The sequence below is a fragment of the Dermacentor albipictus genome, chromosome 9 (assembly GCF_038994185.2).
Source record: "Dermacentor albipictus isolate Rhodes 1998 colony chromosome 9, USDA_Dalb.pri_finalv2, whole genome shotgun sequence".
Classification (NCBI taxonomy): Eukaryota; Metazoa; Arthropoda; class Arachnida; order Ixodida; family Ixodidae; genus Dermacentor; species Dermacentor albipictus.
This window is the reverse complement of record NC_091829.1, coordinates 65,676,051-65,700,197: the sequence shown is the minus strand read 5'-3', so window position 1 is coordinate 65,700,197 and position 24,147 is coordinate 65,676,051. Positions and strand designations below refer to the sequence as shown.

Sequence of the window (24,147 nt, the reverse complement as noted above, 5' to 3'; positions counted from 1 at the left end):
ATCTTTTCTCCCCTCAGCACTGCCTACTGAGTCGCTCTGCTTCTCTTGCCAAGAATTCTTCGTGCCAGGCCTTGTGGCCAAGCATAGTACTAAAGAAAATGTACTGCAGACAGGGAAAAAAAATATACAGATATACAGAAGAGGCGCGTCTCCATTCCTAGACGACATGTGTCTGGGCGCAGCGTACGCGGAAGGCACCCTTCTGGAATGTACTGTAAAGAACTTTTCCTCTTCCTCAGAGCCACAGTATTGCTTTTTGAAGTTAAAATGAATGAATGAACGAACGAACGAACGAATCAATCAGTCAACTAATCTGTCAATCAAAAATCTATCTCAGTGTCGCCTTTTTTTCTTTTTTTCTTGTGGCCCAGCTCTTTGAAATGGACTTCGAGTGCCTCTCATCGCTCATCACATTAGAGCACCTGAGCCTGAGCTGCCTCAAGCCAGAGATGGCATGCTTGGTGAGCGCACACTCACAATGCCCACCGCCACCGACACCACCGGTCACGCCTGCCCTTGCCGGAGTCCAGCCGTCATTTGTGTCCCGGTCCACACCTGACACCACACTGGCGCAGGTGCGTGTAAGGATGTGGGAAGAAACCTGAAAACGAGTTTGTGCATGGCCAAATATTGCTCATAAAGTTGAGCTCCGCACGCATATTAGAGCGCTGCTCTTAGACACCCATTCCTGCGGCGAGCGTCAACATTCCCGGCATAACCGAGCGAACGAGCACAGCGAAAGATGAGAATGAATGTGGCGCACATTGGGGAATGAAAAAAATGACGAACGAAGAGGCATGAGCAGGAAAGTGGAGAGGAGTGTGTAACGGAACTACGAGGCAGAGAGTGGAGGAGGGTAGGGCGAAAGCGTGAAAAGAAAAGCGTAGTGCGCCGATTGGGGCTACAAGATGGCACCAGAGTAGCATGCATTGTCTGGAAGGTTTGGTGGCAGTGGCATTTGTGAATCGCGCCCCTGTGTCACCCACGCGCTGGCCCCACACGCTGGCTCTCGCAATTTCCAGATTAGGAGGGCAGTGACGCCACATTTGGCTATGTTTGCAATGTGCCACATGAGACCGATTGTCTACCAATATATTGTGAAATGAAAACACGTGTAGAGCTGTGTTCAAATTTCGCATTAGAGAGCATTGTAATTGTCGGTGAATTTTTTCCAATTAGACAATGAGAATGAATGTTTCTAGACACCAGCTTGCCTGCATTCGTTTGTGTGCTAAAATTGTAAGTGTCACATCCGTAATACCGACATTTGCCCAAGCCGACAGATGGTGTTCATTCCAAGCCAAAATAGATACAATGATAGTAAATGAGATAGAAAGACCTGCTTATTTACCTCATGCAGAGTGTTAGGGTTTTGTAACACGTCTGTAACTTCCATGCTGCAGCGGTATGTGGCATGAAAGTGTCTTGCCATTGTCTCAAAACATCAAGAAATGCTTTTTAAGTGCAAATCAAATATCTTTCTTCTGACAAAATTTTAAAAAAGTTCGAATTGTAAAAGCTGGATGTTCTCTTTAGTGGTCCTATGCTACTTCTAATTTACCTTTTGAATTTATTCTGTTTCGTAGTGCGCAAATAGTAATGTTTTTGGTTGAATTGAATAGTGCTAGAAGTAAATCATATGTAATCGAATATTGAATACTTTTCAAATAGTTTTTGAGTAATGAACAGCCATTTTCACAATTAATATAAAGTGATGTTCGCTTGTAGTATTCGCAGCATTATCAATGTCCTGTCATTACATTGCACATTATGAAGCACTGTTTATTAAAAGCACAAATGGATCATTGTAAACAAATAAGCAGTTGGTTCGCGTACCCAGGACTCATTGGAGAGTGCAAATGATTGCTGATAAGTCTGGCCCCCTGAGGGACGTAGCTTGTTCCAGTACTACGCGAGTTCTTATGTTTTGCTGTACTATGTCTGCAAGGATGAAATTTATTAGACATTTGCTCCGATTTTATGTTTGATTGCATGCATTTGGCATACCAAAATATTAGAAAAAGGTTTGTGTTTACGAATTGTCTAAAGATGCACATTGGGCTTGTTGGTATATCATGATGGATGCAAAAGGCGTAGCATATCAAAAACGGGACAAAAAACAAACACGGCATTCAAACGTGTGTCGTCTGTGTTCTTCTTTTGTCGTGTTTCTGATGCGCTGCGCTATTTGCGTCCATTAAGAATGGTGGCTGTTTTGATTCAAAGACCGAATTGGTTAGGACACTATTCAATTTGTTATTCAAAGGTTTTGAATATTCGCACACCCCCTAGTTCCCTGTTGTGCACTAAAATAGGAGGATTATGATGATGACGCTTTTACCTCTTGCCTTGCTTACACCTGACCAGCTGAGCACCTTGCCTTTATGCCTTTCTGTTAATCTTGCAGAACATGCCCCTGCTCCAATCGGTGGCACCAGAGCCAGCAGTGAGTGTCGTGCCATTTCCATTTAGCATCATGAAGTTGCTGTCCAAATGCCAGCAGACTGAGATCCTCTTCTCCACCTTCATCCAAGGTCAGAGTTCGCTTTATCCCTAACTTTGTGGGCACAACTTGAGCTCTGAATTATCCTTGCCCAGTGCCAAAACAGCATCATCAAGCAGGGTTCGTAGTAGTCCTCAAAAGCCTTTAAAATTCTTAGATATGAAACTGCCATTTTCAATGCCTTTAAAAGGCCTTATGTTTCACAGAACGATTTGAAACTCTGGAATTTTGCTTTTGGCTAAGCTTAGTGGACTTTATTTGCATATTTGACCAAGGCGCTTATGCAAGCCAAGGGCCAATCTGACCCAACCCATTTAGCATCTTTTTGGTAAGGAGCCATCTTGTTTGAGTGAGCTGGTGATTGTGTATGTCAAAAAGGCTTAGTGAATACATTTTTATTTTTTTAATTTTTTGTTCCATACCCAAGTAAACAAATGTTTGTTGGTTGTAATGCAGTGCTTTTTTCAAGCTCGACAGTGCTTTTTTCAAGCTGTCGAGCATCACGGCACTTTTGTCTGGGCTTCGAAAGTCCTCAAAAACCTTTAATTATTTCTGCACAAGCTGCTACAAATCTTGATCGTGCTTGATCTGGAATGGGCATGAACGTGATCCTGTTGCATTGTTTTCTTTGCATGTTGCATGCTGCCACTTCATGCTATGCTAAATGCTAATTTATGGTAACAGCTGTTTTGATTGTTCCTGCCTTCAAAATGTCTCTAAGCCATCTATCAGCAGTGTCTCAAGACTAGCTATACCACAAAGCCTCCATAGTTGCTTTGGTTACCTGTATGGGGGTTTATTCAACCCTTAAAGTAGTCTTGGTCCTCTAATATCATTAATAAAGAATGCTAATGCAAGCATATTTCTTTTAACGTACTACCACTGTTACCACAAAGCTGGCTCCTTTGTTCAATATTATAAACAGTATCAGGGGATTAAAAGTGATCTTGAGCAGGGCAGTAATGACTGACTGGAAGGAATACCAAGAGACACAAAATGACCTTTAGTGGAAGCAAGGTGACAAGTTTGTAATTGTCAACTCCACATCTGTTCAAAAGCAAACCACCAACTATACTGCTTTAAATACATAGTTTAAAACCAATTTTATTTGGTATGTGATTTAAAATGTATGTTATATTGGTATGTTCCCGCCTTTGGCCAATTCCCCAGAATGGGTGTTGTAAGGTGCCACAAGTGGTATGCAAACACCATGTGGAGGGTATTTGCATACCCTTTGTGCAAATAGGGGTGTGCAAATACCCTACAAAGGCTAGTGCAAATAAACATTTTTTGTGAGGTGAAGTCGAAGCAAATAGTAATTAGCGTTGAATAATTTTGTAGAGAATAGTTCGAATAGTTGTGGGATTTGCATGAAACCTTCACATAAGTACCATGTGTTGACAGATCTAAGAAAGCTGGTTTGTTACTCATTTAAAAAAAAAGAACAAGTTCATCTAGCCACTTTATTTTCAAAGTGCCGTTATTGAGATATTTTCATGCAAAAATGCAAGAAAACTCCAGCTCCATGGAAAGTTTGTTAACAGGCTCTTCATCACCGTATTGCTTCAGTCTACATGGTGGTTGAGGCTGCAGAAGCATATTGTGTTCGCCTGTTCTGCATTGTTGTGATGCTGCAAAGTGAGACCTTGACTGCATGATGCCTGCAGTTTATGCTGTGTTGCGAAAATTCAGCTTGATACTTTCTGTCTACATGCGAGCTTAAACGTTCTGTTTTGCAAGAAGGCTGCAAACAAAATTTTTTTGTAATTGACAGTAAAATCAGGTTGCGAGTTACATGCGAGATTCAATTTCAGGTGTGGCTTCATAGCAGTGCATGTTTTGCCTCGAGATGTGATTTCACAGCAGTGTGTCTTGCGCTGCCGTAAAACCACCTTTAGGGCAAAGTTCTGCGCCATCAGCGGCGCCGAAGACATGGGGAGTGGAGCAGCTAGCCGAAGATATGACGTGGACGATTTGTGCAACGATGAATAAAGACTGTCTTTTTTTAAAGAAATCGAGTGTTGTAAGCAATTATTTTCCTGGAGTTATATATGTTAATTTTTTTTTCTTTCTGGGGTGTTGTAATTAGGGGGTGCAACTTATACACAGAGAAATATGCATATTCATATACTCATTCATTTTGAATACTTCAAATGCTAAAATTCTATCGAATAATAAAAGATTTCAAATATTCCAACAAGCCTAGTATTTGAATTAGGAAGGAACAGCGCCAACTAAGACAATCACGAGAAGGAGAATGACACAGGACAAGTGCCTAGTATGTATTCTTACACAGCACAGTGCCCCATCCACAACAGAGACCTCCGCATCGAATGCTTGATCGGCATTGCAGCCGAGTTTCAGCTAAAATAATAAAGATACTGTGGGGTTTCAGCTGGAGTCGTGATATCATCCATACCATTTGGCATTGTGGTTGGCAGCGAGATTGGCACTTCGTGCATCTGTGGTGGCAATACAGTGTGTTGCTACATTGCATTAATGCTAATTGCACTAATGCTGGCATTCATCATGAGATGGGTTCTGCCGGAATTTTTTTTTTCTTTTGTAGTGGACATGTTAAAGTCATGTTCGTTTGAATGCCATTTAGGTGTCTCCTTTAGAAGCAGACTGTACTGTACCACCGATACCAATTCAGATGCAAACAATTCTGAAACTGCTCCAGTGCATTGTTTTATTTTCAGGTTCACCTTCACTTGTAATAGTGGCTTACTTTTTAGGCTCCTGTTACGTTTCGCCTACGACGCGCGGTGTAGCCGGCGCGGATGCAACGGACGCCGGGGCTTCGTTCAAAGCGGCGGACATTTTGGCCCATTCGGAGCGGCCGCGACGCATCCCCGCCGAGCGCGTCCCGGCATGTTCAGTGCCACGTGTCTTTGTGTGTGCGTGTGTGTGTGTGTGCCCACGCTTGTCAAAGCGCGGCAGCCGGGAAGAGGAGCTCCCCAAGTGTGAAGCGAGGAGGTGTGACCGGCGCCGGCCCAGCTGATGCGTCACTACACTCGTCTCTACATGTCTCTCAGCTCGTCCGTGCCTCGCTGTCACGTGGTGTCATCCCGTGACCTTCCTTCTTGCCCGCGACGCCAAGAGTATAAAAGCAGCTGCTCCCGGACGCCAAGAGAGAGGCTCCGAATTCTTCCGTCGAGAAGCGTGCTCTCCCGTCTCTCCACTTCGGTCGACCTGACCGGCCGCTCTTTTGCGATGCTAGAATAAACAAGTTGTTCTGTTAGCAGTCGACTCATGCTTTGCCAGGACCTTCGGATGCTTCCAGTGGTGCCCCAGGCCGCCAGGCCAACGCTACCCTTGGGGCTTGCGACCCATTTGCAACAACTCGTGCCAGCGGCGCGACTGCAATAACGGGTGTCAGCACTGAGGTTCCAACACTCCTAAACATTCACTTGGGACCACTCCATGCTTAGAAACCAGCTGCAGGGAAATTACATGTCATATTTTCATGTTATTATTCCAAATAGTCATTCTGATCAGCTATTCCCTGTTTCTGCTTCAATTTATGCTGGCGGTACACGTACAGCAGTGACCTTCAAAAGGTCACTGCCATTGACCATTGTCATTGTCAAAAGGTCATTGACCACTGTTGTTGAAAGGTCACTGGCGCTAGAAGGGTTCTGCTTCAGTTGCTTGCTGTCATTTCATTTCCTTTTTGTATGCATGTGTTACTAACACGGTCACACACCACAGGTTTTCACAAAAGCTGGTCTTATTTGACGTGGGTTGTGCTTGCAGAGCTGAGGCCAGTTGGCGGGGACGGTGTGAACAACCACCCTGTGGACTGTGAGGGCCGTCCACGTCCTCAGCCCAATGACCTTCTCTACGAGCAGCTGCTGGAGAACCTGCATGCAATACATGACCGCGAAGTGCCACTTGGGCTTGAGGAACAGGCGCTGCTGCCCAATGAGATTCACAACCGTCCACGCGACCAGCATGCCTACCCCGTGCCATTTGCTGTGCCTCCTGTGCAGGGAACTCCTGTCTCGTGAGTAGCCTTCTTTCTTTTTCTTTTTCCCTTTTGTTTTTGTGAATTTGTTCCTTGTTTGCATTTCTTTTTTATGTTATCCTCTCATCTCTCCCTTATTGCTCTGCCTTGTTGTGGGCTTTCTGGCTTGAGATAAGTGCAAGTAGTACTAGCAGTGGGAGGAGGAAGAGGTATTAGCAGTAGCGTAGGATCAGGAATAATAGTAGCGGCAGTATTAGTAGTATTTGTAGCAGTAGTACTACAAGCAGTAGGAGTAAAAGCCAATGGTGGTAGTAGCAACAGTATTAGCAGTAGTATCAGAGAAAGAAGATGTAATTGTAGTCACAGTAGTAGTAGTAGTAGTAGTAGTACCTTATTTTATCAAATAAAAGCTTCTTTAATTTTTCTCTGTACATACACTGGTGAGCTTGAGAAAGCTACAATAACAGGCTCCATGTGGGCAGAAGAATCCACACAGTGTAAATCACTAAAATGCCATGGCACTAATTGGTCACTGAATCAGGTACTTTATGCATATTCATGGCTACTAAACCTCGCGATTTTGCATTCCTTTCCCCCTTTTCTAGTACAGGGTAGCCAGCCAGAGATATCATCTGGTTAACCTGCTTCTCTTTCCTTTGCCTTTATCTCCCTCTCCCTCTTGTGTGCGATTTCAGGCATGTTCTGTACAGATCAGTTTGGCCGCAGAGGCTCCTTTGCATACTTTTAAAGGGCCCCTCACCAGGTCTGGCCATTTTGAGCTGACAAGCGCAGAGCATACATTGCGTGGTAATGATTGCGTCTGCAGAGTATTGCATCGCTATGCACCGAAAATATGTAATTTTCTACCGTGTTCCAGCATGGGACCATGCTCTGTGATCCACTTGTCTCTGCCTCAGTATTCGTGTAGCACAGACTTATACCGCTAGTCAGGGGTCCTCGTGCACAGTGCACAAAATGGGGCACTGCGTGAAACTAGACGGTTGCAACAGCTCGCACGACGTCGTCACCGGAAACGCACCACGCCGCAAGAAAGCGCGGAGAAAAAAAATGAAGGCGAGGCCCGTGATGTTTGCGTCACGCAATCCTCGAGGTTCGGTATGAAAGAACACAGGGAAGGAATTTCGCTTGAGGAGGCTAGACGGGGCAAGCTGAGAGAGTGTCCCTCTTGGCAGTAAAGCTTGCCTCCTGAAATCATAGGTTTGTGGCACTGAAATATTTCTACCTCGGCTGTTAATGAATCGAGTCGAAACATTTTTGTGGCAGAATGCTCCAAGAGGACACGTAACAATTTCCAATGTGTAACCAAAATTTGCTATGGGGCCTGGTGAGAGGCCCTTTAACATATTATTTTATGCTGAGACAATTGTGGCACAGCTCAAGCATGGTAAAGATGAAAAAATTGTGCAGAAACCATCAACAGTGATTGTCCATGTAAGCAAATAGCCAGAACGAATGAACAAGTGAGCGAGCTACAGTCCCTCCCCTCCTTGCCACCCATCCCTGCAACTAGGTTGCCCGAAAGCCATGCACCATTTCCTTCAGCACCTTCCCTTGCATTGCTGGAGTTTCTTTATGGCAACCATGGAGAGAGAATGTGGCCATTAGCTCTCCTTGATGGGTGTCAGTGCCGTCAATGTTCAATGAAATGCTCGCCTGCTTCTGCGATGTATTTTTTCTAGGCAAGAATCCGCTATGGATTCTTGTCCGCCGCATCATCCACGATGGGCTAGTCACTGTTGGGCAGCCAGCAATATGAGCAAAAGAGCAAGCGACACCCTCCTCTCCTCCTCCCACCAGTTTCCCTGCTGCCACCCACTTGCCTGAGAACATGTGCCCTTTCCCTTGCCTTCCCGGGATGAATGAGTGAGCTAGCTAATGAGCAGCAGTGTGAACCCCCACTCCTTCCAGCCACTTCCAACCACTTGGCAACAATCCCCCTCTCCTCCACCTTTCCTCTCGCCCCTCTTCACAACTCAATTGCTCGAGAGCATGCACCCTTCCTTTCAGTAATTTCCTCGCCTTCCCTCACCCAAATCCGACCACCTTTGTACGGCTGATCTACCACAAAATTGTCCAAAAGAGCCGAAGAGAGCTATTCGCTTTGAAAATACCTCTAACTGCCTCACTGATGAAGCCGCTGCAAGCCTCTAGGCTCATCAAAGTTTGGCTCTCCTCTGCGAGGCAAGACATTCCCCATACAGCACTCGAAAAGACTGTCATAATGAAAGCTTGCATAGTCACCTAAATCGAATGCACCACGTTCTAGAGGGTACAGCCAGCAAAACTAGCTGGCAAAACAAATTCATAGTTTTGAACATAGCTTTCACTACACATGGTGGCATTATGCCGTCCCTGAAAATTTTGTGTTTCCTTAAATCTTGCGACATTTTTCTATAGCGAAATTCATGTAAATTAAGGATAGGTGAAAATAAATGGTTTTACAACATATTTTGTGTCTCATTGATGCACCAATAAACAATGACAAAACAGATTGATAGCCATTAATGACAGCCTTTGCAACTACATGTCACTGTACTGATGACTCAGTTCATCACAATTCATCATCATCATCAGTCTGCTCTAAGTCCACTGCAGGATAAAGGCTTCTCCAAGAGATCTTCACTTGCTATTTACCTGCAGCCAATTTAACCTAGGTGGGCGGAAGTTAGGTGGGCGGATGAGATTAAGAAGTTTGCAGGGACGACATGGCCACAATTAGTACATGACCGGGGTAGTTGGAGAAATATGGGAGAGGCCTTTGCCCCGCCGTGGGCGTAACCAGGGTGATGATGATGATGATGTGATGATGATGAATTGAACCTAACCTGTGCTCGCCCATTTCTTAGTGCCATTGCACCATCTAATCCTTTGTTGCCCTCAACTGTGTTTATCTTACCTCAGGTTCCAGTCTGTTGCTCTGAACAGGGCCAGGATAAAGTAAAACTACTTCACTCTTTTTATTAAAAATCCACCATTAGCCCTCTGTGATTAGTCAAAATGGCTGAGGCCCCGCCCACTATAAAATAAAACTATTCTTCGCTCGCGTGGGTGGGACATAGGCAATTTTCACCAACTACAAAGGGCTAAGGGTGGATTTGGAATAAAAACAGAGTGGTATAGTTTTACGTTATCCCAGCCTAGCACTTCCCAAGCCGAATATCATTAATGTTGCCTAAGACAGGGAGTGGTGCCATCATTATTTCCTAGCTAAGAGACTGAGCTCAAAAGGAAAACGATGACTAGAGTGCATTGTTTCATGTTCGTAGAATGCTTTGCTTGTGAGCGATGGGTGCCTACACAGTCTCTACCTTTGCAGCTGGCGCTGCTTCGTGGCCAGCTTTTCGAGTGCCAACAGCACTTCTGGAAGCAGCCCTACCACTCCCATTTCGCATGTGGTCCTCACCTTTATTCCTGCGACGTTTGAAAACCTCCAGCGCCTTATGATGTGCCCAGACGATGAAATCGCTTCACTGGAGGCAGAGGTTCATCACAGTCATGGCAGTCACGGTACCAGTGGTGTACCTAAGGACTATGCTGTGTTGAAGACTGAGTCATCGTCCGAGCCAGTCGCTATCAGCTGTAGTGACCGTGAGGCTCTCACATCGTCTGCCGCAGAGGATCCTGCTGCTGGCGAAGTGTGCGATTTGTACAATGCAGCAGAATCTCAGACTTTTCGGCAGCTGGCGACTTCGCACTCTGACCCAGCACTGTCTTCGCACGGAGCCGAGAAGCATGAGTTGCTGCCACGGCAACGATCGGCTGACTTGCCAGACTTTGGCAGCCAAAGTCAGTGCAGGACTTCGACACCGTGCCCGCCTGTTGCGAGGGACGACGATGGCAGCACATCTCCCAAATCGCAGGAAGCCAAAGGGGCCGCTCGGCGCCTGGTGTCTGTGAGTCTTCCAGTGTATGTCTACGATGCGCCAGTATCTGCTGTGATTGGCCGACTGGTTTACCAAGGCGGTGTGAGACAGTGGAAGGACACGTACCTTGACCTGACAACCCGGTCAGAAGAGAATATGCGGGCTGGATCAGAACCTGGTTGGGTGGAATACAAGGCAGATGGCTCAGAAGGTGAGTCTCTTGGTATCATCACTCAGCCTGTGTTATGGGCTATCATTCTTATCAGTCTCAAGCATTGAGAGATTCGATGCTTTCTTAAAAAGAAACTTTAGTCACATAGACTGCAGGCATAGTCAGGCTAACTGATGTGAGCAGATGATGTGAGCTTTCTGCTCCTTTTTTTTTTGCAATAGGGACTGCAAAGCCATGACTGACAATACCTTCACAAATTTCAAGGCACTTGTACAATCCCACCATCAAAGTAGGTTATGAGAGCGTAAGAACAGCATAAGGGAAAAGAAGTGACAGGCAAGCGGGTGTGCATACATGCATGCACATGTTGAAATTTAGCAAGTGCGTGTTTCAAATAAAGGCGTACTGACACTTTCTCTCTTGTAATTTCTTTTTTAAGTTAAATGAGGGTCCATACCCTCCAAACCTAAAAAGGGAAATACTGGCAAGTGCCAGAGCTTCTTAAGGGGGTCTGAACCACTTTTATCAAAGTGAAGAAATGCATTTGAAGTTAAAATAGGCTATTTCAGAAATACTTTGCCCCAAAAGGGGCTTCAATGCATTCAGCGGAAGCAGAGTTATTGGCAATCAAACACGCCCTTCGTGGTGCTTCTGCTCCTTCCTCAATGCCTTGCACTGTGAAGGCTATGAAGGAAAAGGGCGTACCCACAACACCCCACCTACTGAACATCACCGTGGTGTGCAGTTCAAGTTCGATTTTGGATGTTAATGTAGATGCCACTACTTCTGATTTTGGTCCCTGCAATGCTAAACGTAAGACAAATGCAGTTGTTCTCAGAGAGCCAAAGTGTGCTTAGCCACTGGACTCATCACGATATACCGCAAAGGCTGCGGCATCTATGCTACATAACAGACCACAGCTACATGCAACTGGAGTGCATATGCGCAGTGATTGCTTTGTGCACCACAGGGCTTGAGTGCATGCTCATGCTCGTATGCTGTAGTTTGACTGTGCTGCGCAGTGCGGACCAGCTTTGTCCTTCACCAGCTTTGCCGATGGATAGCAGCCGCATTGCACATCTTGAAGCGCTATCAATTAGTCTGCCAAGACGTCTAACCAGGAGCAGGAAGCCAGGAGAGCCACTGGCAAGCATGCATTTGGTCTGACCTTAAGTTTTGCATCGCATGAGGCTAGTTGAAATTGGCGGGATCCATTGACTACAACACCAACCAATAAGTAGGGTGGCCAAAGTTTTAATTCCTACGGGGGTGGCTGCGGCTGAGCATGAGCAGATGATAGTCAGCTTCTTCCGGAAGCTGACTATCATCTGCGGCTGCGGCTAGTCGGCTGAAGCCGACTATCATCTGGGTGGCTGCGGCTGAGCATGAGCAGATGATAGTCAGCTTCTTCCGGAAGTATGTAATTATTATTGAAATTTGAAAGCAGATTTTCGCTTACTCCAGCCTGTTTATCAAACTTCATGAATAAATATACACAGTGACAGTAGGAATAAGCATACTGATTCAGACACCCTTCTTTATTTATGTCAGGTATTTGCCAACAACACTGTGTGTGGGAATCTGCTATATTACGAAATAAAGCATCCAGAAAAGAGCGAGGAGCAGGCATCTGTTGAAAAGAGAATGTTTGAGAGAGAGGTGACTTCACGCTCCGCTTGCAAGCTCCACGCCCTGTGCACAACCGCAAAACTTGATGTTCACAGCAGCATATGCTATTCACAGACTAAGTTTTTGCACCAAGCCTGAATGGTGGTTCAGGACCCCTATAATAGTTTACCATGATACTCGTTTCCACTAACCAGCTTCAGTTTCAGTACACTCAAGATGTGGGTACATCGTGAAGTGACAATACACAGGATCATTTCATTCCTGTAATCACTATGGCTACCACATGTCAGTGGAGCCAGACTAAACTAAACCAAACTAAAGCCAAATGCCCCTGACGACTTCACTGGTTGGATAACGGACAGCAAGTGCCTGAATTCATTGCTGCAGTGCGTGCATCAAACAGGGCTGCATGCATTTTAACAGACACCTCTTGCCAATGTTTGCATGCATGCAGCACTCCTGTTACATGTTTACGAAAGAAACATTAGCGTAGCTAGCCTTACCATTATATGACGTCAGCAAATTTTACTCCATGTCAAGACGTCACGATGTTAGTGACCCCAGGTCCAGTATTTCGAGACATCTTTTGTATAATATAAGAAACCTCATGAGTGTTTCCCAACTTTTGCACTTCCTAAGTGTCATCTTTTTACGTATGAGAATTGTGTGGTAGAAGTTCTACAATTTCAAAAATATGGATCAGTACTCCCTTAACCCTCCCAAGTTCTCTCGTAAAAAGGGAACAAAAAGTTATTGTACATTATATTCGGATTCAAAAATTTTGTTACGTGTATGGTTTACCTGTTATATTTACCCGAATGAAATACACCTGCTCTAAACAAGAGGCTTGCCCTCAGCACACGTGTAGGGCTCGACTGTGATTGTTCAAACAGATAATAGCTAGATGAATAGATTAAACGCGCGACTCGAACTGAGTTAGTTGACCTGGCTTGTTTCTGGCAAGCAAAGCAGAAGAGCCTGCACCCTGGACAAGTTCACCTTTTGGCGACATTGGTATAATCAGTTAGGATGATTACAGCTCAAGATGGGTAGTTAAAGGGTTAATATGTACTTTTCTGTGTTGCATGTTTTCGAATCTATTTCAGGCTCACCTTACAAAACCATTTCACCGGAGCCCAAGTCGGATGACTCTGAGCTTGGCAGTGACCGCTTTCCAGCAAGAAAGCACTGTTCGCGCCTGCGCAAGGCTTTCTCCAAAAGCTTTGTGTATGGTGTGTTTAGGTAAGTTTGTCATGAATGCCAGATGGGTGACAAAGGAATTGCTGCTAACAGACTTGCCTGTTTGTTGGCTTGCTTGATTCCGAGTCATTTAGTCATCCACTTCAAAACTGTCTAGTACATTTAAGAGCCACATAGCACCTGCTTCAGGAAGAAATGCCAACTTTCTTGAAGACAATGCAGTACAACATCTCGGTGATATGAATTTCTCGAGACCTTGAAAAATGTTAATATCACCTGAAATTACTATGATCCCTGACAAACCACAATGCAACACCTAAGTGAAAGCAAGACACTCTTGTTTATTTATGGCGATTACTTCGGGTTGGAAAAGTCCTTTGTGGCTTTCTGGATATTTCTTAAATGTTGTTGCGTGGACACTTCCTGGATGCTGTAAGCTTAGCGCTCGTTCCATCATCTACAATGCCAGCACTCAATTCACTCAGCACTAAGCAGTCTCCAAATGGGCAATGTCTGCCAGGGTAGTGGAAAACCAAGATTTCATGTGTTGACTTTGCGACTGTACGCCGCAGCTGTACTCCTCTGTGAGGAGAGGTTTGAGAAGAGGAGCAGTCATCACAACATATCAGCATTTTAACACAAGCTATGTACTCAATATGAACCATCAATACTATTCTCTAATGAACTTCTTTATGGCTGGAATTATAGATACGAAGCCAGTCAATGCTCGAGGTACATCCACTTGGTAGGTAACACGGGAAAACTTACCCTTCCTGGACACTGGGAGGATTCACAGGTTGAGAGCTGTTTCTTGATTTGGTGGATGGTGGTGCATGGCCATTCTTAGCTGGTGGAGTGATTTGTCTTGTTAATTCCAATAAGGAACAGGACTCTGGTTTATTAAGTAGGTGCGAGATTCCCACCACCTTAAAACCTTCTTAAAAGGACAAGCTGCTCCTAGCCGCACGAAACACAGCAATAACAGGTCTATGACGCCCTTAGATCTCCAGGGTCGCACGTGCTACACTGAAGTATGAGTCCTTGTTCAAGGGTAACAATTGCAAGCCCCTAACCCAATCACGAAAGAAGTTCCACTGGTTACTCAGTCTTTTCAGACAGGGATAAAGACGTGCTGCTTCCTTAGGTGTAGGGCGCTTGTGGCCCCGGACATCTGAAGGCATGTCCCTCTAAGGCAAGCCGGACATCTGAAGGCAAGCCGTTTGTCCCTTTAAGAAGGTTGTAAGGTGCTGACAAACCTGCACCTATTTAATAGGCTAGTCTTTTTTGTTATCGGAATTAACCAGACAAACTGCTCCACCAACTAAGAACGGCCATGCACCACCATCCACTGAATCAAGAAAGAGCTCTCAATCTGCCAATACAATTTTGAACCGCCCAATAAGCATAGTTTAAGATAATGTAGATATAGAGGAGTGGCCGAACAAACCTTAACGTTTGAAATATGAGTGAAAATGTCACAAAAATCTAGCAAAAATAGCTCTTTTTGATAGTGAAACTGAAAAAAATATCGCCATCACTGCTCGTCAGAGGTCATGCATTACAACTCCTTGGCAGGGCTTAGCAGGTTGCAACTGCGCACCCATGCAATCTCTGAGGCCATACTGCAGCACAGCATAGATACTATGGCTGCCACAGGGTGCCGCTACAAGCCTTCTCACCATCTAGACACTGGGAGAAACGCATGCTCTGATTGGTTTCTGTGGTTCTCTAGGTGTGCTGACGCAAAGCAGCCTGAGCACCTGATACCCATAGCACACTTGCTGGGATTAACCGTATTTACTCGCATGATGAACAGACTTCTTTTTCCCATAAAATATGCAGAAAGTTCGTTATGCTCAGTAAAATTTTTAGCGATTTCTTTTTTCGATGGCCACCTCTAAAACAGTCGGTTTCGCCCGAAATGCGAACCATTGCTTGGGATAGCAAATGTGTAGACAGCTACACGAAGTAAGAATAGTAGTTTTAGCGACAGTATAAGGTTTGCAAACATTCACTTCAATGCAAACTGAGTGGCGAGAACGCAGCATGCACGAAGGTATGAGCTGCCATCGACTCGGCCCTCTACCCGGATCCCATTTTTTTTGTAACCCGGGGCCTCCTCCTGTACTAATGATGAATGATGCCAAAATCAAAATAAAATTTAAAAATAGGGTGTGCCACAGCTGCGCAATATTTAGTTGCTGCCCGGCATGTTTCTTTCCGGCTTCCTCCCTTGTATGCGGGAGATTGAGCTGTGATTGTTGGCAACCCTTGGGTGCAGTTGTTCAATAGGCAGTTGCTGCCAGAGTACAATGCTGCCGTCCCCCCTCCTCCCCCCCCCCCCCCCCAGGGCCTTTTGCATGATGAAAGACAACGCGCGAGATTGAGCCGCGATCGTTGGCTTGCCTTGCGTGCTTTCACTTACACTTACATCATGCATTGCATGCCGACAACGATGGCGGCAAAACTGCGCCTGGAGTGTCCATATAATTGCTATCACAATAAAAGTAGGAGAAACACTGCGATTTGGCATGCGACACAGCATCAGACACAATCGCACCCACCAAGCGCCATATCAGACTCCGAATCGTGCCGTTTCTCCTACTTCATGGCTGCAAGTTCAGGGTGCAATCGTTATGTGAGAAAAAGAAAAAAAGACTCACTTCTTGATTGGAAATATGGAGTCTGTGTTCATTAGCGAGTGCATTCATTATGTGAATAAATACGGTACATCATAGCGACACCAGCAGGTGCACACATCGTCTGCTTTGGTGCTGTTTAAAGGCTGCTAACAGAAAAAAACTAATATTACCGAGACTGGTTAAGTGGTATATACTACTCATTCATAACAAATTCGTAACAAATTTAGCCAAATAGAAATTTTGTTGCAGTTGGCCTTTAAGCAACGTTAGTCTGTAAGTCTTTGCTGGAGTGCCTTGTATACGCAGCATTTCTCTTTCAGCTCTTAACTGTTCTCACTTCTCAGAGCCCTTTGTGAGGGACTCCCCGTGGACATGCAAGATGTCTCGACCGTCGTGGAGGATGCCTGCGAGGAAACCGCGCTCACCCTCGACATCACGGAATTCATCCAAGCAATCTGTGGCCACACTCGCGACTTCCGCATCAAGTCCACTGTGGAGCACTCCCACCGCACGAGCACTGGAGCTCTTCGGCAGGATGGCACTAGCAGCAATGAGGCCAGCTGTGAAGGTGCTTTGGGTCCGCCCGTTGAAGAAGCAGATGCCACCGCCAGTGCAGATGAAAGTTGTCACCCTTCGAGTGATGCGTAAGTGTTGCACTGCTTCATTGGTCGTTGTGTGGTAATGTGCATGCCTCCTTGGGTGAGCGACACTAAGCAGACTGCTTACACCTGCTTCATCGCATCTTGTGTCTGTGTCGTGTATACTATATGCACCTCGGCGTGATGCTTAAGCTGTGTGGTTTCAGATGTTCTTGGTTGCAAGAGACAATGCACACAATAGTGTGAACATACAAAAAGGTCATTTATTGCTTCTTCTACTGCCTATGCAAGAATGACAGCAGGCTGAAATGCATACAAGGAATAGTTCCTCAATGGAGACATGCTGAGGAATCAAGGACGTTAAATTCACCACGCAAGGTTATTGAGTGAGTGTTTGCCAATGCTTGATTTCATTCATGGGTGCTGCTGTTCTGTGAATTAAATTGCTTCTGAGTGATTGTGTTTTCCCAAGACAGCATCACACTACAGCTGAATTGTAACCTTTTACGAGGTAGTTCTGCAAAGCGCACCAGCAGTGTGCAGTCGGTGCATTGCCATCCACAACTGAAGAACCAGAAGCAAGCACCTTTCACGACCCAAGTTATTCACGCCCTCAAATGGAGCCACTATCTGAACACTTGTCATAGCTGCATAACTATGCATCGACTCTCCCCATCGTGTTTGTGTTTTGCGGGGAAGCCGAATGTCAGGACATGCAAGAGTCATGCACGAAAGACAAGTGTCATGGGATGTGAGAGAGTTAAGCTTCTTTTCATAAAGCAAAGCTAAAAGTAAAGTTCAGTGAGTTTTGCTCTGCACTTCGTCCTTTTTTTACTCTTTGTTGCCTCATGAGCCCCTGCATACTCAACTAGGCCAAGCATGTTGCTTCTCCGGTGTCGTGTCCTGCTTGGCAACACCACCCTTTTGCATGTCTGGACTCAGAGTCTGTGCATATTGGTTACTCTGACTGGCATAATTTTGGACGGATGTAATAGAAAAGTGTGTTCATGTTCCTTCTCATCTGTTGTCCTTGTTTAATGTTGGGCTGGCAAAAGGCAGTTTCTGCTGAGTTTGCCGTGGCTGGTTCATTAATGGTGGTGAGATTTCATTAATGAAATGTGGTGCTGTTGAGTTTTTTTAATATGTGAAGGCTACGATTACTGCCAATAGATCGATTTCATATGACCTTCATTACACTGCTTCCACATCATGGTATGCCAGGGACTGTGCTTAGCAGACTAAATGACATCTATCATGGGAAACACATACTTTCATATTTGTTATTTACTTAATTTTTCCTCATCATGATAACATGGAATAACCTTTATGATGAAGGGGCACAGAGGTGAAGATGAGGAAATTAGGAGAGGTACTGTTTGGATGGAATTGAAAAAATTTGCCTGCACCAGTATACTATGTACAACTTCACCTCGCCCCTCCTGAAAGGGCACAGTATTGAGAAAAGAAAGTACTAATCTGCTGTAAGAACAACAATGCAGCTGGCCTGATTGTTCAACTCAAAGTTAACTTTAGCTTGAGTACAGCGAAAAACCCACGAGATCTACTGACACAATGCCATCACCAGAACTGGTGTGCTTTTGAGCTCCAAGCCTGGAGTTGTTAATGCCATTGCCCTTCCAGTGATCTTCAGCACCGGGAATATATTAATGTCCAACTTTTTCGAATGTTTCCCAGACTTACACATAAGTAGATGACTTGAAGACGTTTCAATTTTTTTTTTTTTTGCTTCTTTGCCAATGGCAGAGTGAGCAGCCTCTTCCCAGTGAACCTGCTCAAACGCCACCACCCGTGCGATGTAGTGCAGCAGCTCCACCTGAGCATTAAGCAGCGCTTCCATGAGCTGCTTGAGGAGGTGTTCCAGCGCATTCCTTCGCACCCAGACTACTACTACTTCTGCCCGCCATGCCATGCACGAACCATGGTGAGTTTTTCCTGGAAGGGTATGTTGGTGAATAGAAGGAATTTATAGTCACACTGGAAGATCTGTTGGTATTTGCATCGAATGGCGTTGACATTCAACGTCACTTGTTTGCTATTGTGCAAGGACATTTGCAGTCATTACATGAAAGCACATGTAGGTTAAACATGTTAACAAGTTAGGTTAAACAAAAAAAGTCCTACTAACAAGGCTATAAATGGGGCTAGTTAGTAATACAGTTGAACCCCACAATAACAAAATGGGAAAGTAAAGAAAAAAAAATTGCTTTCATGAAAATGTCGTCATGGAATGAGACAGGACAGACAGAGAATGCACTGAAAAATGAGTTCACTGTCAAAGTTCCATTAGCCTACCTTGGTGAGCCTTGCTTGAGACTATTCAGAATTGCATCGCCGACAACGCTAAGGGCTCCCCATGCACCAGTCAGTCAGTGATGGCGACACTGGCACGGAGGGGTGTTCTTGATCGTTTTGCGGGGTACAATCACTTAGTGAGATTTCACTTGACTTGGCGCCAAACAGATCTACTAGCAGCAGCATTCCTGCAGTGATAAGGAAGTCGTTATGGCAACAGAAACACTGTTGCCCGTGAGCTCAGAACGCTGTTGCTTGTAGATGCTGCAGCATCCGGCGTCAAGTCACACACAATTTCACGAAAGTGATGCACCAAGAATACAGGCTCCTTGCGGCAAACCTGAGCCTGGTGAGACCAAACCCCCAAGCAATGCCTGCTGTGTGTCACCGAAGCCAGCAGGATTGAATCAGGGGCCGTATCCTCGAACAATAACTTTCGTTGACTCAACACAGCCCCAGTACTCAATCACGACGAGAGACGTGGCGACTCATGCAGTGGCCACCATCTCAAGTGCAGTAAAAAAGTCCACGGGTGTGCCCTTGTCAACTTCTTTGTCTTCGCAGCGCTTTCTTTTTTCTGCACACTAGAGGTAAACAACGCACACTGAGAGGTGGAGTGTGTGCATGCACTATGCATGGTATGCAAATTTTTGTCGCATGTCAGTACCACTCGTTGGTCATGCGGCTGTACCATTTGAAACGGGCAATTAACAAACAAGATGGGGGCCACGACATGTTTTCGTCACTCCAGTCATTTCCTTTGCCTTGCCATTTCAGTAAAAATAAAATAAAAAAAAGGCGGTGGCCACGTAAGCATGCTGTGGCAGTATTTTACGCAATTCAAGTAAGCAGAAAATACATTTGAGCACTTTTTGAACTCTGTTAGCGTTACATGGATAGATAAAAAAGGAGCTAACATGTCAGCAAATTTCTGTAACACGGTATTCCAGTTTAGTGTCATTTTGCTGTCAAGAGATATGAAATGCATTGAGTCCTATGGGCATTTACCAGAGATCTGAAAATATTTCTTGTGGCGAGCATTTTATTGTCTAGGCCTTTCGTTATTGCAAGGTTTGACTGTACTCTATGGCAAAGCATGCTGCTTATGGCACTGCGGGCCGCCGACACGTTTAGCAGTGAATGTAAAGATGCAGATGAAAAGAAATACAATTTGTTTTTCTTTGTGTTGTGTTGATGTGCACTTGTTACATGTGTCCCGAGCAATTTGGGGGGTGAGAATGGGGCAAAGTCACTGCACAAGGCACTCTATCATGTCACCCCCCACTTGAGGAGAATAGCAGGAGCGTTGGACTGTTCAAAATTTTTTGATGCACCATCTTCTGGATCGGCCCACATTTTTATGCTGCACTATCTCCAGGATTGGCCCACAAAACAGGCTAGAAACAGACATACCTGAAATGGAAAAGTGGTGGTAACTTGTTAAAGAAGACATTGTCATCAAAAAAAAAAAATTTAATTGCGGAGCTGTCATAGAAACTCTATAGATGTACCTTTGTAGATTTATCATAGTCTCAGGTGGACAGCAACTTTCCCTTTCATGAAACTTCCTCCACCTTGCAAGCTTCTGCAGAACTGATTTGCCAAGCTGTGTTTACATTCATGTTACCCTGTGTCCTTTTTTGTGTGCTTGCATATGTGTCTAGTGCTTAGGTGCCGGTCTTGCAAGTAATTGCAGCATTTTCCCACCATCTTACCTGCCACCTAGTGGGGACTGTCCGAAGGGGCTGGCGGTGGTGTTTCCCACAATGCCGACGTGAACGCTGAGGAAGAGGGTGCGCTGTGTGACTGGGATGACACTGACACGGACCGGTCTCACAACGTCGAGTTCTCCATGGACGCTGAGCGTAAGTGCTGCATGTCTACAAGCATGTATGCTGTGTCTTTGAAATGAATGCCGATTTGAACTGACGCAGAAGTGTACTTGGGGCGCACAAGGAAGGAAGAGTTTTCTGAAGGTGTGTTGCTGGTAGTTTGCTAAACTGACGTGAAGCAATTACTCTCTCTTTCTAGAAAAAATAAACAGCATAGGAATAAGCAGCAGAAACACAATGTCATTGAGATAGCAGGCCCCTTGGTAGCCATACCTCCCTTTCTTTTGTTGCGATTAACTAGCAAGAACAGCATAATTAGAGCTGATGTACTGAAGAACAGAAGGCAACACATTCTCCCTCCTCTTTCACTGTTGTCCTCTTCAGTCTCATTTTCAACCAGCACATAAAAATAAGTATCCTTGGGCATATTTTTATCTGCATTCCCTGGTTATCACATGCAGGAGACAGTGCCTCATATGAGGTGTTGTTGTGTAACGCAGTGTCATCTACATGCAAGCCCAAGGTTTTCCACATGAAAGAATTGAGTCATAGCCCTTCCTGGCCACATATATGCCTTCTTGTTTACAATGTTTTACTCTCCGACTCATGCTGTGCTGTTTCTAAAAACAATTGTTGACTGCTTTCTACTAGAAATTTCTATGTCATTTAGTATGTATGGTGTCTGGGACTTTTATTACAACAGTGCATCGTTGTTGCAGTGGACACAGTCTTGCTGGTGGGCAGCAGTATCCCGCTGTAGTGCTCATGACTCAATTGTTCATTAACAAGTAATTTATGCTGTTTATATTTTGTTGCCTGCTGCTTCTTTGTTTTACTCGCTGCTTTACTGTGACGGCAATTGTATGAAAAAAATGTGCTTGGCCTGAAGCGTGTCAGAGCCATGCTGCGGAGGCTACACTGGTGAGCCTTTTCTCAGCAGGGTAGTCGTGGCAGCAGCTCATTGTTGCGTCCTCTTGTCCCGTGTGGGCATTGCCGACACTGCGGGCCTTCTTTTGCCCCAATGTTTTGTGCAAAACCATTGCCATACTACAGTATCACTTTCTTCACTTCCGATTTGTTTTTCGTCTTTCAGCTGCTGAAAAAAAAAAGGGGGGTCTTGAACCTATCTTTGCACCAGAAGCGTGTTTCTGCCATGCGTAGCATTCAGACTGCTGCGTTAAATGTGCGCTTTTGCTGCTAGTGTGGCGACACCTTTACACTAAAAACGTGTCTTTTGGTTTAGCAGGTAATGCGTCGTCCCTTTTCTCTAGTGCATAACCCTCTCTCTTTAAGCGCTGAGCTACCTTCCCCCAGCTCTTTTCTGATGCACACACATAACAAAGGGAGGGATAGGGGTCTCCGTACTCTTCTGCTTGTCCCGGCTGGAGGCGGTCACATCATGTGCAACTCATTTGCTATCTGTGCTTCATTCATAGTAACATGACACCCCCATATCAAGGTTCTAACGCGACAGCGTTAAGGAGCCCGTGTTGCAGAAAATGCAGTGTCGGCGCCGGTGTCTGGCGGTGGACATCGTTTCGGCAAAAAGATGTTCGAACCATGCTTACCCAGGCTTTCCATGTGATGCAAGGAATTGACTGAACTAATTGAATTTCTCAAGTGGAAAAATCATAAACTACGACTTACACACAACTTACGGACGTGATAGCTCTCGGATTGTGATTTGTATATACGAGAAAACATCATTCTGTGACGCGAAAACGCAAAGAAATCCCTTTTCCAGCATTTCTACAATGCATGGACCGGAGACGGCATGCGTCATTTGGGCACGCCGGCGCATAAATATCTCAGAGTCCACAGAGTGGCGCGCCCATTTTCTTGAAACACTTCCAGATGGCGCTCGCTTCTGCCGCATAGTGGCCTGTGCAAGAGGCTGCGTTTCTGCCAGAAAGCCCGCTTTCATGCATAGAGTTCGCCGCAAGCGTTTCCTGGTAAACATTACGGTTACACATGCTGCAGTTGCCGGGAAGCGTGAGAAGCAGTCGGGGATCTTTGAATGCTATCGCGTTCCGCTCTTAAAGGCGAAGCTTAAGCATCCTCCAAATTTTTGTCTATGGAAGAGATTGAAATGCACACGTAGTGGCAGGCTGCACCGAAGCACAAGGGCGAGCAGATAGCATGATGGGCATTTAGCTCTGTGTGAGGCTGCACAGGTCAGCATTGTGGCCCTACAGTGACTTATGCACTGCTGCCACTGCCTGTTTTGCGTGATCCGTGGTGGTAGTTTGAAGGCTGTGGCATTCTGCCTCTGAGTACAAGGTCGTGGGTTCGATTCTCAGCCGCTGCCTCTGCTTTCCAGCTGTGGCGGAATGTAAGAACACTTGTATCTACTTAGATTTAGGAGCTTATAAAAAAAAAACAAGTAGTCAAAATTAAACCACAGCTCTCTACAACAGCCATAAACCCAATGTTGATTTTTATTTATACAATATTGCGGACCTTGCACGGGTCCAAGCGGGGTTTGTACAAAAGCATTTGAATAGACACAATAAAAAAAAGTAACATATGTCAATCAGTAGTAGGTGAAATTGGGGACTGCATCGAGTTCCAGTTGTTAGTAGTTCGTGGAAAAAAGGAATTTCAACTCAATAAACCAAATTTCATCAAGTATTGTGCACATTCGCATAAAACAGGACTTATTGCTTGTTTATTCTGTTGCTTTAAGCCAGCTATGCTGACCAAATCATCTACACCTTCAGTCACCTTTCCAGACACCTGCATAGTATGTTATGCAGAATATAAACACAGACAAACAACACAAGCAAAAGGCAGTGGCATTGTTGTGGGCACCTTTTCTGGCACTAAAAAATTAATAAAAATTAAAAGCAGAAACTTTATTTACACCATGGCAGAAGTAATGCACAGTTGCTAGTAGAAGGCATCTTATCAAGACAAAAGGCAGTGCAAAAGGGTCTAGGGATGTGTAGACATCATATACTGCTGAAGTCACCACAGTGCAAGAGAGAAAAATGGGCATTCATCTAGAAAACTCTAAAAACACAGAGGCAATTGTCCCTCAACTTTATTGCTACTGTTGATTGTATTTCATACCTTCGTGCAGATATGTTGTGAATGTTATCTTGTCAGTGTGCAACATTTCTGCATGATGCAATCAGGTGATTACCCACAGATTTCTTATATATGCTCTATTACTGCGATGACCGAAGCGTCGGAGCAGCCATTTAGGGGTAGCCAGGCTGGCGAGAACAGCTTAGAGAGCAGAAATTAAGGATGTTTTGCTTGGAGCTGACATTTCACAGGAATATCTTAGGCAGGTTTTTTTTAGTTCATCAATGTGACACAACTATGATGGCTGCTCATGCAAGGACTACCACGAATGCTGAGGTTAGAAAGAAACAATTGAACAAGGGTGGATAGCATT

The 24,147-nt window shown here is 45.0% G+C and overlaps 1 protein-coding gene across 3 annotated transcripts in view; it reads left to right on the top strand.

Annotated features, from left to right (window-relative positions):
* The window catches only part of LOC135921842 (KICSTOR complex protein SZT2-like), a 259,666-nt gene that overhangs the window by 101,057 nt on the left and 134,462 nt on the right, over positions 1–24,147 (top strand). For all 3 annotated transcript variants that reach the window (XM_065456218.1, XM_065456219.1, XM_065456216.1), the window contains exons 22-29: positions 372–575; positions 2,408–2,534; positions 6,263–6,512; positions 9,811–10,568; positions 13,265–13,400; positions 16,345–16,644; positions 18,364–18,541; positions 20,639–20,777. In XM_065456218.1, the coding sequence (XP_065312290.1) occupies positions 372–575; positions 2,408–2,534; positions 6,263–6,512; positions 9,811–10,568; positions 13,265–13,400; positions 16,345–16,644; positions 18,364–18,541; positions 20,639–20,777 (2,092 nt within the window). The remainder of the gene's footprint in view (positions 1–371; positions 576–2,407; positions 2,535–6,262; positions 6,513–9,810; positions 10,569–13,264; positions 13,401–16,344; positions 16,645–18,363; positions 18,542–20,638; positions 20,778–24,147) is intronic.